The 17592-nt window shown below is 36.8% G+C and overlaps 1 protein-coding gene across 3 annotated transcripts in view; it reads right to left on the bottom strand.

Annotated features, from left to right (window-relative positions):
• The window catches only part of PRKN (parkin RBR E3 ubiquitin protein ligase), a 597077-nt gene that overhangs the window by 241337 nt on the left and 338148 nt on the right, over positions 1-17592 (bottom strand). For all 3 annotated transcript variants that reach the window (XM_032443533.2, XM_085541382.1, XM_085541383.1), the window contains one exon: positions 9243-9379. In XM_032443533.2, the coding sequence (XP_032299424.2) occupies positions 9243-9379 (137 nt within the window). The remainder of the gene's footprint in view (positions 1-9242; positions 9380-17592) is intronic.

Genomic DNA, 17592 nt, shown 5'->3' with positions numbered 1-17592 from the left:
ACCACCCAGCTAAAAACTCAACCATAACAACTGTCTAGCAGATAGACTACAACCACAATATCCAAGGACCACTTCTTAAAAATTGTCCTGTGGCACAAGTTTCTATGTGAAACTACTGTACACTCAAAGTCAATACCCAACTTGTTATATGAGCTTGGAGAATGACACAGCGCAGGTGCTCAGATTTCATTAACTTTTTATTTTTAAGTTAGTATGAAGAAGGGACCTGATAAAAGCACTACAGATTGCATCTCAGTGGCATTTCATCAGTGCAAGTAACACGATGTGGTTCCATCCTGATTTCCCATTTACACAAAGTACTTCAGCAATGAGGAGGAGGCTTGACTCTATCCTTTTCCACTTTCTTAGGAAAGGAAACAAGGCTTCCATTTGACAACAGCTGAAATAATGGCTTTTGGAACACGAACAAAGATTCTCGAAGGACCAGATTGAGAACACTAAGTTACTGCATACAGACCATTTAACTGTTAGCAGTTTCTGCCACCTTTGCAGTGGACTGTATTTGAACACAATATAGAATGAAAATCTCCTCTCTAAATGACAAACCTTATTCTCTTTCCCCCTATTTCTTTCTTTTCTTATAATATATCTCTGGAGAGATAAAAGATATTGAAAGGTAGTTTGAACCATGTTACTTTTTATAACCCTCACTTGCACCTACACTGTGCAGTCATTTGGCACATCTGCTTTATCAAGAACAAATCTGATTAAGAGTCTTAATAAGGACTTACATCAATAAATTATAACAGATTGGTGATTAGTGGTATTATTTATATGCAATATTTTTTGTACCCCTTACAATGCTGATGTCTGCTTCACAAGGATTAATTATTTTCATAATTTTGTCTAAGTAGTAATATAGAAAATGTCAAAAAGAAAATTAGATTTTCACTTTCCAGACACAGAAATTTAATTAAAGCCAACTCCTTGTTGAAGGGGAATGTCCTTAGCTGGTTCTGGGATGTGGCAGCAGCTCTACATGCTGCCATGTGGGAGACCAAAGTGACTTGGGGAATATTAATCAACAGGCTTCAGAGACTAAACACATGCTGAATGTGCTACAGTTGATCCCAGCAGCTTATTTATGGAGTATATTATGTAGAAGACATCAATGATTTCCTACAAAGGCAGCTGCTTTCAGAGTCCACTTCAGAGATGGCGCAACACTGAAACCCTCTGCTCACATAGGAACCAGTCTCTCAGGAAATGTGCAATTATTCAGGCATGATGGGTCAAGGATCTCCCCCTGCTATTCTGAAAGTGTTAGCTGAACTGCTTGAGCATATCCCAGCTATAAATATTAGCAGCTTCTACAGTCTGATGGACATTTTTTAGAGGAAAAACCGTATGTCTCCATTCTGTAGAACAGTCCACATGAAAACCACTAAAAAACCAAAATGTGAGAAAAGATGAAGGTATTACTCCACCATTTTACTCACCCTCCCTTTTTAGAACTCTACTCTTTCATTCCTTGACTGGTCACCAACACATTTTAATATCTTTCAGTTCCATCCCTTAATGACTCCACTTTTTGCTGTTCCCTGCGCATCATTCCTTCTTTCTTTTTGCACTACCCACATTTTTCATAGAGTATATTCCTCAGTAGTGTTAATGCCCAAGGACTAGAATGTTAGCTCTGTGCGAGGCCATTTAGGTCTTGAATTTCATCCAGCCACAAAGGAAGTTTTTGTTCAAAAGCTGACCTGCTTTCCTAATTATATATATATTATATATATATCCTCCAGAAAATAGATTTCAAGAATATGCAGTCAAAATCATTTACTCCCTAAAATCCCAATCAGCACTTACATAAGATGAATTAGAAAACAGTTTGAATTAAAAACCAATTCAAGGAGCGGGCTGTCAAGTTGATGACTAACAACAAACTACTACCTTCTTGATAGATGATATTTTTTTTCAGTTTGATGAAAGCTTAAAAGTGACTTGCCAACCACACACCCACATCAAGTGATTATTATCTGATAAACCACTACAAGCAGGAGCATATCCAGTCAGAAGAAATATCATTTCCAATGTCATAGCACTAATGGATTCCAGCTTAGACAAAAAAGAAATAAGACTTGAGCTGGATATGTAATCACCCCCCCCTCCTTCAGACACGTGTTCTGCCACTGTTTCAATGCTGTCTGTTTTACTTCAACAATGGACATAGTTTTCTAGAGTACAAAAAGTCTGCTTTGAAAGATCATTCTCAGTTGCTGTTAGAGTCAATTAATTTCTAAGCTAGACTTTTTTTAAAATTACCTTAAGTCTTAAGTCATACCAACCAGAGCAAACATATATGCACTGTCATCTCCATGTAATTTAAAAATTAAATAAATCACAACAAAAAACACAAAAGAGATAAGGGGGGAAAAAAACCTACAGTAAGATACCTCACTCGGAATTTAATTACAGTAACTCACATTTTTAAAGAATCATGTGGTATGATTTCATTACAATTATTCCCAGAGAAGAATTTCATATCAAGCGTCACTTGTTCTAAAAATTTTTAGACTGTTTTGATATGGAGCTGGCAATCTGCGGCTATGGAAACACAGCAAATACTTAAGGGGAAAAACCTCAAATTTTGCTGCTTGAACTTCAGTCAATGCTGGCAATAAAAATGAAGGAGCTGCTGTGACTTTCTAACAGGCCTTTTGAGCTCAACTCTCATGCTTCTGCTAGTAAAGAACCACCAAAAAGTTTTTGATACACTATTGGTTCATGTTTTTTTTTTATGCTCACAGCAAGATGCTAATGCAAATGATTGTTAAAAGAACTTCAGGGAGCCACTGCAAATTCAATTGCTTCTTGAGAGTAAAAATCTAGTTTATCCACAGCTTCTTTGTTCCCTTTTCCAGCTAATTCTGCATGGAATATGGCCAGGTTAGCTCTACCTGCTTGCCCTGAGTAGAAAGCAATCCACCTGTAACATCTTATAAACATTGGCAATTTTAAGAAATAATACAATAATACATGAAGGCAGTTGACCTTTTCTTTGCAAGGCTCTCTCCACCAGGGTGCTGCACAGATCTATACCATTTTTTCTATGCATACATTATGTTAGAGAAAAAATAATTTCTCAGTCTAGAATTTTAAAGAGTTTGGAGAGACTTAAAAGAAAGGAAATCAGACAAATTTACTTTTAAAACATACTAAAAGTGAAAGCAAAGTAATACATTCCTAGGAAAAGAACTGTAACAAGACTCACTGTTCCAATCCAAACTCAGTAAATGATCTCTTGTATACCTTCTACTGCTGCATCACCCTTGCTTCATTCTCCTTTTGCCACATAGGTGGTGAGCCCAAAGGGACAGACGTCGCCTCTTACTAAGAAATATGACTAACATTTAAGTCAACACAGTATGTTCCAACTAACATAACACAAACAACAACACAACCAAAGTTATATGAACAGAAGAAGGGAAACCTCTCCGTAAAAGTGCAATGCAGTCATTTCAGGAATTTGTCTTACATTAAATGAAAGCAACAGCACATCACTTCCATATAATACCACTTATGTGGAAAGCTCCTCTATGATGATGCCCTTCACCATGGCAGTCCTTGTGTTCCCCCTACACAAGGAATAAGCAGTTTTCCCCTTAGGAGGATGCAAAGAGGACAAATGACCATGCATACCCTCCTTAGACTAGAAAGCGGGGCTCAGTCAGATCCATGGAAATTAATGACAGAAAGCACAAAAAAAAAGCTACATCAGTTATTGACAAATGTCCTGCTAAAGTCTGTGCTTGGGTAACCCCTTAGGAAACAAACAGAGCACACACTTGCATATATACATTTTCCTTGTCATGGACAACACTGGGAAAAGAAAAACACAATTAGAGCTGTCACACAAATACTCTGAAAACTCTAATTGCTAGTTAATTAATTTCTAGGAGTGAAAGAAATTCTCTCCCAAGATGTGAAATAAAAAAAGAACAAAAAAACATTGAGGTCCCTTCCAACCCGGGTAATTCTGTGATTCTGTGATTCCTCTGGTCTCCTACACCTGCTTCTGTACGTTCAGATACTTCATATAAACAAGAAATTACAAAAACCTTATAGCTGTCATGGATTTAACATCCACTAAATATTAAATTTAAGGAGCAGTTTGAAGAATTTCCAACAGCTGCAAATGTGTCTGCTTTCAACCCCTTGTATTTTATTCCTCTAATAATAAGGTGCCATTTCCTACATTGCTTTGAATACTTTCAAGCAGGGTTACTGGAGAATAAAGATTTAAGAAACAATTCAAATATTGAGGCTTCCATACTAGATACATCTTACTTCTTGTACTAACTGCCGCGCTCTTTCAGGACCCATTGTCTGCTTCCTCAGCACAACCTTGAGAAGCCTCTTTCCAGAGACCACTGACCTTCATTTTAAGGCCCATGCATACGTAAAACTTCCTAAACACGTTAGAGATTTTGTTATTAATTAAAAAGACTCGAACACTATTGGAGTGATCAAATCAAAACAAGTTATCCTGTTCCCTTTTACTTGCAAACTTTGTTTAGGCTACCCGTTTATTCTTCCCTGTTCATTTTGGGTGGTATGCTTTTAAAGTGCGATCTAGAGATACACCACTGCTTTGGCATCCTTCACAGGAATAAAATCGCCTTATTACTACACAAACACAATCCAGTGGAGATAAAAAATTTAATCCCAAAACACATCTCCTTACACATTTGCTAGCAACTTTATTTCAGTGTAATATAGCTCTTTAAGCAGTTTTTTATACTTTAAAGTCCTTTTTATTAGCAGATGGCAATTTCATTTATATATTTATATATATGTGGTAAAACAAGATTTCTTCCAGATACAACAGTGTTATACAGTCATCTGGAGGTCTAAATCTTTTATCCAGATTCATTTAAAATACATCATGCATATGATTACTCATACGAAATAAAGCAAAGTGCCTACAGCAGTATAAAACATTGTCTTTCCTTGACCTCACCAAATTTCTTATGCCAAAGATCCATGAGGACCAAAACCCATAACGCCGTAATGCTATGTTAAAATTGAAATGGTAATCATAAGAACAATATGTTTAAATATGGTAACACATTGTATGCTTGTATACAATTCCTGCTTTGAGGTAATGCTATGAGACTCTTTGCCCTGCACAGTAACTAAATAACTACAAATGATCTTTCATGCATATGCAAATCTGTCCCTCTAAGCACCTTATTAATTATTTCAAAGATACTTGGAGGTCACCACTCATGGAAATTTCTATGCATGAAGCCTCATTAATACAAGACACCACACAGAGAGATGGGATAGATTTCTGCTGCCATTTAACAAGGGCAGAGAGAGTATTATCTGTAACGTTTACTTTTTTTATTTTAATGACCAGTGAAATACAGCCATAAGTCCTTTCTCTGAGCCGATACAGTGGGCTTGAGCCATGGGGTTGCTGCTACAATTTTCTGAGCTGCTAATCCTATCAATGCACCAGAGTTACTGCGCTCAGAGCTGCAGCCCTCCATGCTGGCTGTTCTCAGCTGGAGGAACACTGCCTGGCACTAGATTAGCAGCTAAACACTAAGGAATTAATTCTGTTCTTCCCAAAATCTTAGCAATGACACGTTTTGTATAGGCATGACATACAACTATGGCATTATCAAGTTGATAAATCATAGCTCATAAGATGAGATTGCCTTCCTCTGAACACACACTACCTTCTACTTAATTAAGCTGCATAACAGAAAACAAAGAAAAGGAAGGATGAAATCAGACAAAATAAATGAACACGATGACAAAATGCACCTTCTGGCATATATGCACCAGGAAGTGAGACATTAAACCTACTTGAGAAGAAGTATTTATCTGAAATCCCTAGATCCTTACCAGTTCAAGTTACCATACATACGTAGTAACACTGATCTTGTCTGTCACAGTGACCCCCCACTGTAGCTGCTGCTGTTTATTTTTATTCTGTTGTGTGCATGGCATTTTTGACTCTAGATTGATCCAATAGAAGATACAAAAATCTCACTCTGTTAATACATTCCCTTGATAAAAATCTGAACAATGAGTCAAATGTTAATGGAAACTGCAGGCTTTGCTCATTATGTTATCTATTTCAAAAATACTAGAATAAACACAACTAATTGGACATGCAAAAGGTTTAGACTTTATTACAAAACCAAATCCTCCTCTACAGTTCTACAAGCCTCAAAGAAATGGGCTACATTTAAAATAAATCAATTATTGTATGAAAACTGAAATAATTTTAAGTTAGCATAAATTTAGAACACCGGTATTTTCTGATCAAGACACCATAAATACCACTCCATCACTTGCTTGTAATGTATAAAATACACGAATGATATAGACAGAGGTTTTGATCTGTCTATGCAACCCAGTCACCTACTGCAACACAAACTTTTCTACAGTAACTATGACTTTGTTTTGCATTCCTTTTACACATAGGCTCAAATCAACATCTAACCTTTCAATAAATCTCAGATCAAATATTTTTTGCTTTGAGTCAAGCGCTGTTAGAAGTAACACGTATTAAATCAACACTGCCACTGTTAGAAAAAAAGTCATTTCTTGGCATGCCCCATGGTATTCATTCCTGTCAAGAGGAAATAATTTTAGGCTTCACTGAGGTAATTAGAACAAGCTGTGTCAAACACTGCTTTATCTTCCTCACATGTAAATATAAACTGCAAATTGCAGTTGCAAAAATGAAGACTGTGAACTCTAGATTGCAAAAATCTTCTACTATTCAGTAGGAGTGCTACGATAAGTAGAAAAGAAAATCACATGACACCATACTGAATGTTTCTTAATTGAATTCACTGCTGATGAAAGCTGCTGAATGCAGAGATATGAAGGAGGCTAAACTTCTTTATAGCAGAACAGTAATAGCAAGAGGATTGGCAATGCAGCCTTTGTTCTTCACAGGTGTGATACAGCTCAGCCTTATGTCTTTCTCAAATGACAGAAGATAACTTAGTCATCAGTTTTTCTAGAAACAACTAAGTTTCTTGCATACCAGAAAGTCAGGTTAAAGGTGACAGCAGAAACACAGCAGTAGAGTTACAACACCACCAGTCAGACTCTTCGGCCTGCTGTGCAGTCAAAAAGGTAATACTTAGGAATGTTTTTATTGATACAGAACTAATAATACACCAAAGAGAACTGACAGAGTTAGAAATCAATTTTTGGCTTAGATGAAGTGACATATGAAACTGTGAATGCTCAGAGATTATGACTGAGAATCTCTGCAACACAAAGCATGACAGCAGAATATAACATCAGTACTTACTACAAACCATCAGACTGGCTTTGAGCAAGCAGGCACACCTGGACAGCACCAAAAGCACTATGCAGAAACACTAGGGTAGGTCATGAACTAGTATTTGCCTTGACAGCCAACATCAGCCTATCAGCAATGTCAAAAATGTTGTCCAACATGCTGTAGTGACCCAGCTACACTGCTTTTCTTTCAATATCATAATTTGTCTCTGGCTCGGTATTTGTACTGCACTGTACTCAGGCACATCTAAGATATACACTTGACTGGCCCAGGACAGGGTCAAAACACATAAGCAGGCAGTTTCTCAAAGAAAAATTTTTACAGATGGTGAAAAGAGACAAAATGTATGGCACCTCTGTTGCTCTTATTCATACTATCACAGCTGCTGTTACTAGAACTAGCACTACTACTTTATTATATAATATTTGGAAAACAGCTTTTTCACTTGAGAAGTTCAGAAACATGAAGATTAGCAGTACTTCAGTATATCCACGTTCAGCTATTTTAACACAAAGCATAAAAAATCTGAGACTAGATTGTCAGCGGAGCCCTATCTCACTTGAACAGAAGTACTGTCTGTACATTGCTTAGGGTCTCTTTTTCATAGGCCAATTCCATGCCTTCTTCATCCCACAAAGACTGAAATGACATCCTTGAGGTTTTCAGCTCTCTTTTTGCATTTTCCCCTCATCTCATCCCTACCTTGTTTCTACTGCTCATTTCCCATAGTTCCCAACTTCAACACATGTAAGGGGGGAAAAGTGTGACTTGCCAAATGGATGGATTCAACTCAGTTACAACAATGACATAGCTAGTAAATTTGTGTAGAAAGTTGATTAAGTTTTGGAGAAGTAGGCACAGGAGGTTAAGAGTACAGACTAACTACACAGTTACTACAGTAATGGTGAAGGAAAAAATGCTAGGAGAAAAGTTCCCTTTCTGTTCTTCTTTATACAACATTAAAAATATTTCTGCATGTAACTACAGTAGCAGAGCAAGGTGCCTATGAAAGAGGAGAGAAATACAGTGAGACAGATGAGGTGAACAGCATGTAATTCTAGTGAAACATCATTTGATGCCCACCACAAGATTGCATCCTAAGTAATTAAGAACAAATAATGTTAATGGTTCTTATTACTACACTTCCAGTGTCCTAAAGGCAAGTCTTCTCTGTGAGTAAATGCTACACTTAAGAAATGTTGACCATTTATCTTTGTAGTAGTTTGAATCTTTCTTGTCAACTATCCAAGCAACCAGGTAAAGCCAGCTTAGATGCAGCTTCTAATATACGGGAAAATGATTCTTATACCACTACACAGCACATATTTAAAATCAATATGCACATATGCAGATACAACAACAGGAAAAAATATATATACTTCTTAAAAGCAACAGTTTTGAGAATTTCTTAGTTCAGAAGTCAGTGTAATGGAATCAAATCTCCAAACACATTTTGTTTCCTACGCAGGTAAAACAGATAACCTACCACTTTGTCAGGGCGATCTACATTTCATTCAATGCAGCAACAATTAGTAGCAATAACTTCATCAACAGGAAGGCAATTTGAAATTCCTGCTGCAGTCCTTTTTTATTAGCTCTTGAAGACAGGCCAAGAAAGTTAACAACTTATTTCATTCAAAAGTGGAAATGTGGAGGTCAAGGATTTTTTATTTTTTTTTTTAATTTTTAACTAGAAGAGTAATGTTGAACCTCAATTAGCACTTCATGATTATAAAATCCTGACCAAAAAAAGGAATCTATTTAATTCTCCAGTTCATGTGCCCATCAAGAAACACTTCAGTATTCTTTTGCATGACATGAAACAACTCCTGAACAACATAATTTCTGTAGGTGTACTCAAAATAAGATGAAATTTTAAAAATGAAATAGTAATAACCTTTTTTTTTTTTTTTTCCCAAAGAGAAAATCCGCTACAACTTACCTACACATGGGAGGGAGTAGCCAAGATCTGGGTCATAGATGAACTGACGATCATTTAACATTGTCACACAGTACAAATGGAAACAATCTAGGCAAATGACATGGCGATGCACGCACTGGAACACAAGCACAGGACTCCTGTTAAAAACAGAACCATGAAAATGATAAGTACTCTACAATATAAATACTGTGAATCAAAATCCACAAAAAGCTTCATAATTAACTTCTAACTGTGTAATAAGTTTTTATTAGTGGTACACAAGACAAGCAAGGACACAAATCCAGAATGTAGCCTGGCACATTGCAACAGTTTTATAAAGAGGGAGTTTCTAAAATGATGGAGATACGTGGCACAGGAGATAAATTTTTATTGAATCTGGAAACTTCACCAAAAACTGGAATCTGAATCAAGGAAAATGCCTTAGAAACAGAAAACTTTTATATGAGGTAAGATCATATATGGTAAAACAACAAACTTTGGAAGGTAAGATTAAATAGAAATGTTAAAAGAGAAATAAAAGAGACCAGCTAAGAAAGATAGACAGAACTTTGTGATAACCACCATGTCCCTTCAGTCTCTCAAACCAGCCACTGGAACTCTACAAGGAGATAATTCCTGCAGTGAGGATATGCAAAATCATTCAGCTTCTGGAGAGAGGTATGTGATTCAATAGGGAACAAGACTTTTAAACTTCAGTGCCACATAGAAGTAACTATCTGCAGGCTAAGTGAGAAATTCCCACACTATAGTGAACATACTCAATGGAGCCTGGAGTACATCAGAACACGAGCTGTATGCTGAAGCAAGCTGGTGAGCTGAATCAACTGCTTGGCTGCATGGTCTGTATGGATGAAAAATCCACTGACAGTGATAGGAGCTCCAACACCTACCACACATGCAGACACCTACATGGAGATACCTAAGTACTCATATCTCAAGCTTGACAGGATACGCTAATGGGGCTGCAGGGGAAGAACACATAGGAATAGTGAGGACAAAGAGCTAGACTTCTGAACTTGAGTGTACCCTAGGACACCCCAGCAGGGGCTGCAGCAAGGATGGGCACCAACTCTCTAAAAAAAAATTTCAGAACCACTTCCTCAGAAGGTGGAAGAGAAAAAGATGAGTAAGATGGTGAATATCACACGCACATGAAATGTTTCACCACTGCAAGAACAGTTTGCTATATGCTAAGCTCAGTTAACTTTTGATAGACACACTTTAACTGTCATTCCCAAAGTAATGACTATGACCCCTCTAATAAAGTCATGTTTTCTGTAAGTATTGTACAGCATGGCTTGCTTATCTCTTTCTTGAGAAATATTATCAACTCCAAGCATCAATGATCAGAAAACAGAAAAAGAGATGTATTAAGATGAAAAGAACAGTGAGATTCTTACATAAGTGATTAAATAGTATACTATACATTTTTGCCCACAGGCAAATAAAAGTAAAAATAGGTTAAACGTTAACGTTCTCTCAGAAACAAGTACGTTTTTTTCACATATTCACTATACTCCATGAGCCACGCGCTAAAATACATCAAATACAGAAGAACTTATGATAAAATCATTTGTTAACAATACTAATATAACTTCTGTAAATCCTGCTAGATGATGCTTTGAAAACCCACTGAAACAGGAAATCATCAAGCCCTCAATGTGGGAATACAACAACAAAGAGTAATCAATAGTAATTTTAGATACTGTATATAAACATTTAATCATCCATGAAAATATGCTTTAGAGTTGCACATAGTATAGAATTCATGGCAGTGTGTGTTGGTGTCTAAAAATATAATCTCTGTGTTCTAAGGATTTTGTTGAATAAAGCAGCTTAAAAATGGAATTAAATAAAACCTACCCATTACTAATCCTTATTAGTTGCCCACTTGCTGTTCTGAATGTAACAAATAACAATTTTAAAAAGACAGCTGTAAGGCAAAATGAGAAGCTGATCTGTATAATTTTAGCCCTGAATGGTCCTAAGATCATTAAACAGAGAACTAGAGGAGCAGTTATCTTGTCCTTACTGTGCACAAGTCCTCACGGCTCACCACTAGATGTAATCTTAAGAAAAACACCTCAAAGCTTTCTTTCAGAACCAGTCCAAATTACCTGTAGCTGTAAATGAGTAATGTGAAGATTCCTGGATCTAAGGTTGCTCCTCTCTGACCTTTCTTTTGAGGACAAAAGACAGTTTTTGTGTGAGGAGCAATTCACAAACAGTTAAGTATCATTAAAAAAAACAGGTCAGGAAAGAACATGGTGCTTTTATATTTTCACCTAAACTTGTAGGAAACCAAGACTAATAGGACTCCATTATGCAAATAAGCCACTACCATCAGTTACTAACATAATTAACATAATTAATTTGTGATATCTATTTTGCTTCTTAATGAATTGCCATTGTTTGAAATCAAACAATACTCTCCACAGGGAGCTCAGCTCCTAAGGGAGAAATTCTGTGTTTAAACACTCTATCTTTTAACACTAACAGATTTACAAACAACGCATAGAAAGCATATACAATGCTTTATACAGAGTGCTGCCTGTATGCTGAAACATTAAATTTCACTTGCACAACTAAGACTGTTAATTTTGCAGCTTTTGGTATCTGTGTCGCAAGGCTTTCAGAAATCTGTATGCTATGTAGATTTACCCAAATTAGTTTGGCATTAGAACAGTCACTGCACTACAGCATTTGAAGATTTTGTACCAAGAGAAAGCACTTCTAGTTTAAAATGAATATAGTTTTGTTTTTGAGATCAGTAAATACTAAGATGTAGAGATTATGTTCATAATACTTGAGCAAAGCTAGTAAATACTCATAGCCTCAACACTTATTAACAGAAGCCTTACTTGAACCAAACACAATTTATTTTAGAAAGGAATATTGTAAAAGTCAAAAGAATTGCCATACAGTGTAACAAGAGCCCTTGCTCAATCTAACGTTAACAGTCTAGTAATGTAAGTCTGATGTATGTTTTAAAACGTATTTCATAGGCTCCATTTACATAATGTGGTGGGCTGAATTAGAGGCTTCAGGAGAATAATATATAAGAAAAATGTTTCTCACAGCAAGGGATAAATTGGCCCTTTTTGTTCACCAATTAGGAAAGTAACCACTTTTAAAAATTGAAAATCCACCATTACAATGAATCACAGAAATTCTCCATAATAAGTCACTCACTCCTCAGTGCTCAGTCCTTTTCATTAGAATTTTATCAGCACGAATTTACTTAAATCAAGAAGAAAAGAGAACCAAAATGTTTCTGCTTCATGCTATTACTTTTACATAACTGTGGCACAACTACAGCACAGTTGGAATAGCTGCCTGGTCTGTACACTATTTCCTCCTTCCTCTTAAGTGAGAAGCAGCAAGGCACAGATAATGCTCAGATACACTACAACAGTGCTCTGGGTAAATAAAGATATGAGGACTTGATCTTGTTTAGATAAGAATCCCTCTGGGAAATCAATTGCACTAGTATATCCCAAAATCTCACAGATGTTATTAACGTACTGAGAGTGAGTCTGGTGACTATGAACATGAGGGACTACTTACCATCAGGAATCGTTTGCAGGCATAGCAGTGCATTAATTGATGTATCTTACGGTGCCTATTTAAGAACAACCTGGTAGGCATCTGTCCCTCACTCGGTCTTTATCTTTCAGATTTTGAAAAAAGCTTGGCTGGGTGAAGGTCAAACAGCATACCACATACATCAGTCTGTTATTTTTTGGAAAATGTGAGTAGCCGTGGTCTGAAGTGCTTTGAAGTGAGGAATATATCTAAGCCTGTATAAATCTGTGAAAAACATTTTGGACAAATCTGTGAAACCCCCTCGAGGTCATTTCTAGGTGACAGTTGGATTTTTCTCACCTCAATCTCAAAATCTTAACCAAATAATAATAAAAAACCTTAGCAGATGTCTATAAGGCTGCCTTGGTGGGATTGCAGTCAGTGAAGCAAAAATAGCCATTTGGGATTCATTTCCGTGCAGTAAATAAATCTGAATGCACACAGCTATATCTCAGCCTTTAACCCCACCTCTGAGTGCTATATTTATCATAACACACTTGCGCATTTCTAATACATTTTTCTGTGTTGGCAATCTTCCTGTACTTCAAAAAGCTTTCTATATAAGTACCATTTTCATTTATAAATGGATATCTATGCTATTCCAAAATGAATCTTGGTTAACTTACAGGTCAGATCGATCAGTGCTATTTGGAAAAAAAAAAAAAAAAAAAAAAAAAGATGAATCTCTGAATAAAATATGTAAAAAGGGGAAATACGGGAAATGCAGACTTAGGCTACACAGACACTACAGGCACTCTCATACTCCATAAACAATCAAAATAATTAAGCAAATACTATCCTTGAGTAGCACTCAACAGAACAAAATTACAGTGCCTAAATAAGCCACTTCATCCATCCATCACGTGTGTAGGAAGGGTACAGTTCTCTAATTCATACAAAGCTAGTGGCACATCTGGCTTTCTTTTCTATTGCATACAGTTAACAGCCCTATTCAAAACTATTGAAAGAACTGCTTCCTGTTTATCATGCTTTATGTGTGTGGTTTTCCCACTATGGAAAATACTCCCAAGTACTTCCAGTTAGAGTAGATCATTAAATCACATTAGAAACACGCTACTATTTATATGAAAGTATGAATACAGAAAAATAGAAAATTACCGCAGTGATTCCTGTTTTGGAACTGAGGCGGTTTGGCAGAAAGAACAGTAACTAGTCCTGCCTTTTAATGAGAAATATGCTATTATATGGGAATACAAGGACTGAAACAGCAACTGCAGACCAAACTTGTGATCATGGAATCATAGAATCACAAGGTTGGAAAGGACCTACAATATCATGTAGTCGAACCGTCCTCCCTTTACCATACCTACAGAAAACCACTAAACCATATCTCATATTGTAAGTAACAATGCAACCTCTAAGTATTTTGACAAGGGTTATGCATTTGAAACAGGTATCAAGATCTCACAAGAGAAAAGGGACAAGAATAACATTGCAGAAAAAAAAACAAAACTACTTTTCATGGATTTTTATAACCACTGAAATACACAACCCTGCATTTCCCTTCCCAGAGGATAAAAAATATATATATATATATATATATATATTTTAATATATCCCATGCCAATTAAGAAAAACAGTACATATAAGAATAGTATTTTCAAAACATAAATATTAAATCCATTAAAACAACAAAAACATTCTGGTTTTGTGTCTTCAATAGCTTGCCACACTACACAAAGGTCATGCAGTGAAGGTTATGAACACCATGAGACACTGCTGCATGTGCTCAGATTTTCTGGCTGCGCTTCTGTATAAAAATGTATTCTGACCCATGGCTGCTAACTTAAAGGGGCTCTGGCAGAAGAAATTTGACCTACTGTCTCTTTTCTTATGTTGTATATTTTTCTGCAAAATGTACTTTCATGTTCCTCATTTCTGTTGGAAAGCAGCACTGAAAAGCCTGAACACAGGAACAGACTGACAGCAATAAACTAGAATGCAAGAGGAGAGGACAGGCACTCTACAAACTGGAGAACATGATGGCAAGTGCTCCTTTCAGTAGAACTCCTGTTAACCCGTTGTCATAATTCTTCTCATGCTGTGGACGTGATAGACATTATGGCCTGTAAAATCTGTAACTGCTGTAGCTGGGAACAGCATCCATGCCATAATAGCACAGGCAAGGGAACTCTTACATGCAGTTACATACGTATGTTGGTGCCCTGCAATGGAACTATGCTTGCTCAGACACCCCTTTCTGAACTCTGTGTTGAGACATGAGAATACTTGCCAGTAACAGCTGTGTCTAATGTTATAAAAGAACAGGGTGATTAGGATGGAGAAGAAACCTCTTATCTGTCAGACTGGTTGTCTGTAACACTCTGTGCACAGTGCATAACTGGAACATCAGTCATGCTTTGAAAGGAGATCAGTAGTACATATATATGCAACTGCACTCACTAAAAAACCAGAACAGAAAACAAAACAATACAAAAAACCAAACCAAAACAAAAACAACAAAATAACACAGCAGGAAGGATGGAGAAGTATCTGTAAACATTAACTCAGAAGGTGTGCAGCTTACAACTTGCTGTGAACTGATTCTGTCACAGTCACTTTTTGCACACACTGACCTCCTGCAGGCTAAGTAGCCTCACCTCTGGCTACCAAAGGGAGGCAAATGCTTCACACACTCTCCCTCGATTTCAGCTGGCTCACAGCAGACTTCCCCTCAGCCCAGAGGCAACCTCTGCAGCTCCCAGCAGCATCGGCAGAACCGTACATAACAGCAGGCAATCCATGCCAGCACATACTCCCTTTTTCTCAGACTCCCTTTCACACTCTTTCAACTCTGTAACTTGAAATATCCAGCTCTGACAAACCAGAGACACACAGTCAGAAATCAGCCTAGTTTGGTTTTCAGAAGAATAAACAATCAGAGAAACAAACACAGGGTTTGAGGTTGGGATATCACAATAAGAGAAGGAAGGTTTAACTCTGCTGCGCAAGTGACACCATGAAATCCTTCAGTGATAAGTTGAATAAATTAAAAGTTCAAATTGCCTTTGTACCCTAATGATCTTATTTTTCTGACTAGTTTATAAGGATTCCATTGATTTCTTCCAATGATTTAAATTAATTTAGTCTTAGTTTCTATATCTATATAGATACAATTGCACTGTATCTATACAATAAACAGTGTCAACAACTGCTCTTATTCCACTGGAAGTCAATCTTCTGTGACATTAATTTTTTAGAGGGGACCCCGGCACAGCATTAGGCTTGCAAAACAATGTCTTTTTTTAAGACATTAAGCAATGTCTTAAAAAGTTTCTGGGCATATTTCAAGAGTTAGTATGCACAGCTTCCAGTAGGTAACAGCAATTTGTGTGTGGAGAGTTTAATACTACAGATTTTTGGCAGAAGGTTTATTCTGAGACTCTAAACACCAGAACTTACTGAATTATTCTGTTTTCTTATTTAAGACCCATAACTCTATTTTCCAAAACAAACCTCTGGAGAAGGCCTTTGAAAATTATGTCTTCTGTAAATACATGAGATAGAATTAAACTTTCCCAAAAGGCAAAACAAGACAGAATCGCAACCACATCTTCTCTTACTGTAGATGCTGAAATCCCTGGAAAGACACAGGAGGGAAAAAAGAAATATATATATATATATATGCTGTCACACACATAATCATTTAAATTCCCTGCGATACCAGGAGGGATAGGTCTGTTGCATGCAGCATGTGTCTACTGTGAATCCTTCAGTTATTCCTTTTCAGGAATGTATAGAAGAAATAAAGACCAGAAAACAAGGTAAGGTAGAGAAGGAAGAAATGAAGCAGGAGATAGAATAGCTAAACTAAGAGCATTTGCTCCTAGAGAATTGTCTTACACCACCTCAGCATTATGTTTTATGCTTTTTGTCATCCTTTTCAAATATGAATATTCAGTTTAAATGTTCTTCTAAACAATAACTTGAGGGTGCTTCCCATTAAATGAGCCTTCAGTCTCAACCAAAGATATGATTATTATCTTATAAACAAAAACACCCTGAAGTTATTGCTATAATGAAGTGATTCCTTTATAGAGAATTATCTTCTTCAACTCCTTACTGCCATTATAATTTACAGATAGTTCACCATTTCATCCTCAAGGCAAATACTTCTGCATAAGCATCAAGGCGCAGTTACCTGCATCAGCTCTTCTATTCAAAGGGAAGAAAAGTGAGCCTTGGGTTAGGAAATCTCACTGAATGCACTTTGACTTGGTAGACTGTAATGGTGCAAAGCAGTTAATTTCTATTAAAAGTGTGATGGAAGCAGTTTGTAATCTCAATCACACTACAGTACTAGTCGTTAGAATGACTTGTTTATATAATTCTCTCATTTTCATAGTTTTTTGTTGTGGTGAGGTCAGTGTCTTCTCCTTGGTAACAGCAGGACTACAGGAAATAGCCTGAAGTTTCATCAGAGGAGGTTCTGTTGGATATTGCAAAAAACTTATCTCTGAAAGAGTGGTCAGGCAGTGGAACAGGCTGCCCAGGGAGATGGTGGAGTCACTGTCCATGGAAATGTTGAAGGGAAGGGAACAAGTCGTACTTAGGGACATAGTTTAAGAGGCAATATTGGTGGTCGGCAGACAGTTGGACTAGATGATCTTAGAGGTCTTTTCCAACCTTAATGATGATTCTAATGGAAAATGAGCGTGCATGGAAGGATGTATCTCAGTAACCGTCATTAGTACTTCAACTTTGCTCATCTTTCTCTTCCCCTTCCACCCCCCCTTCACACCTA

Source organism: Coturnix japonica, chromosome 3 (genome assembly GCF_054131305.1).
Source record: "Coturnix japonica strain WE chromosome 3, WE-NBRP24, whole genome shotgun sequence".
Taxonomy (NCBI): Eukaryota; Metazoa; Chordata; class Aves; order Galliformes; family Phasianidae; genus Coturnix; species Coturnix japonica.
The sequence above is the reverse complement of the archived record's forward strand: the minus strand, read 5'-3'. Positions and strand labels throughout refer to the sequence as shown.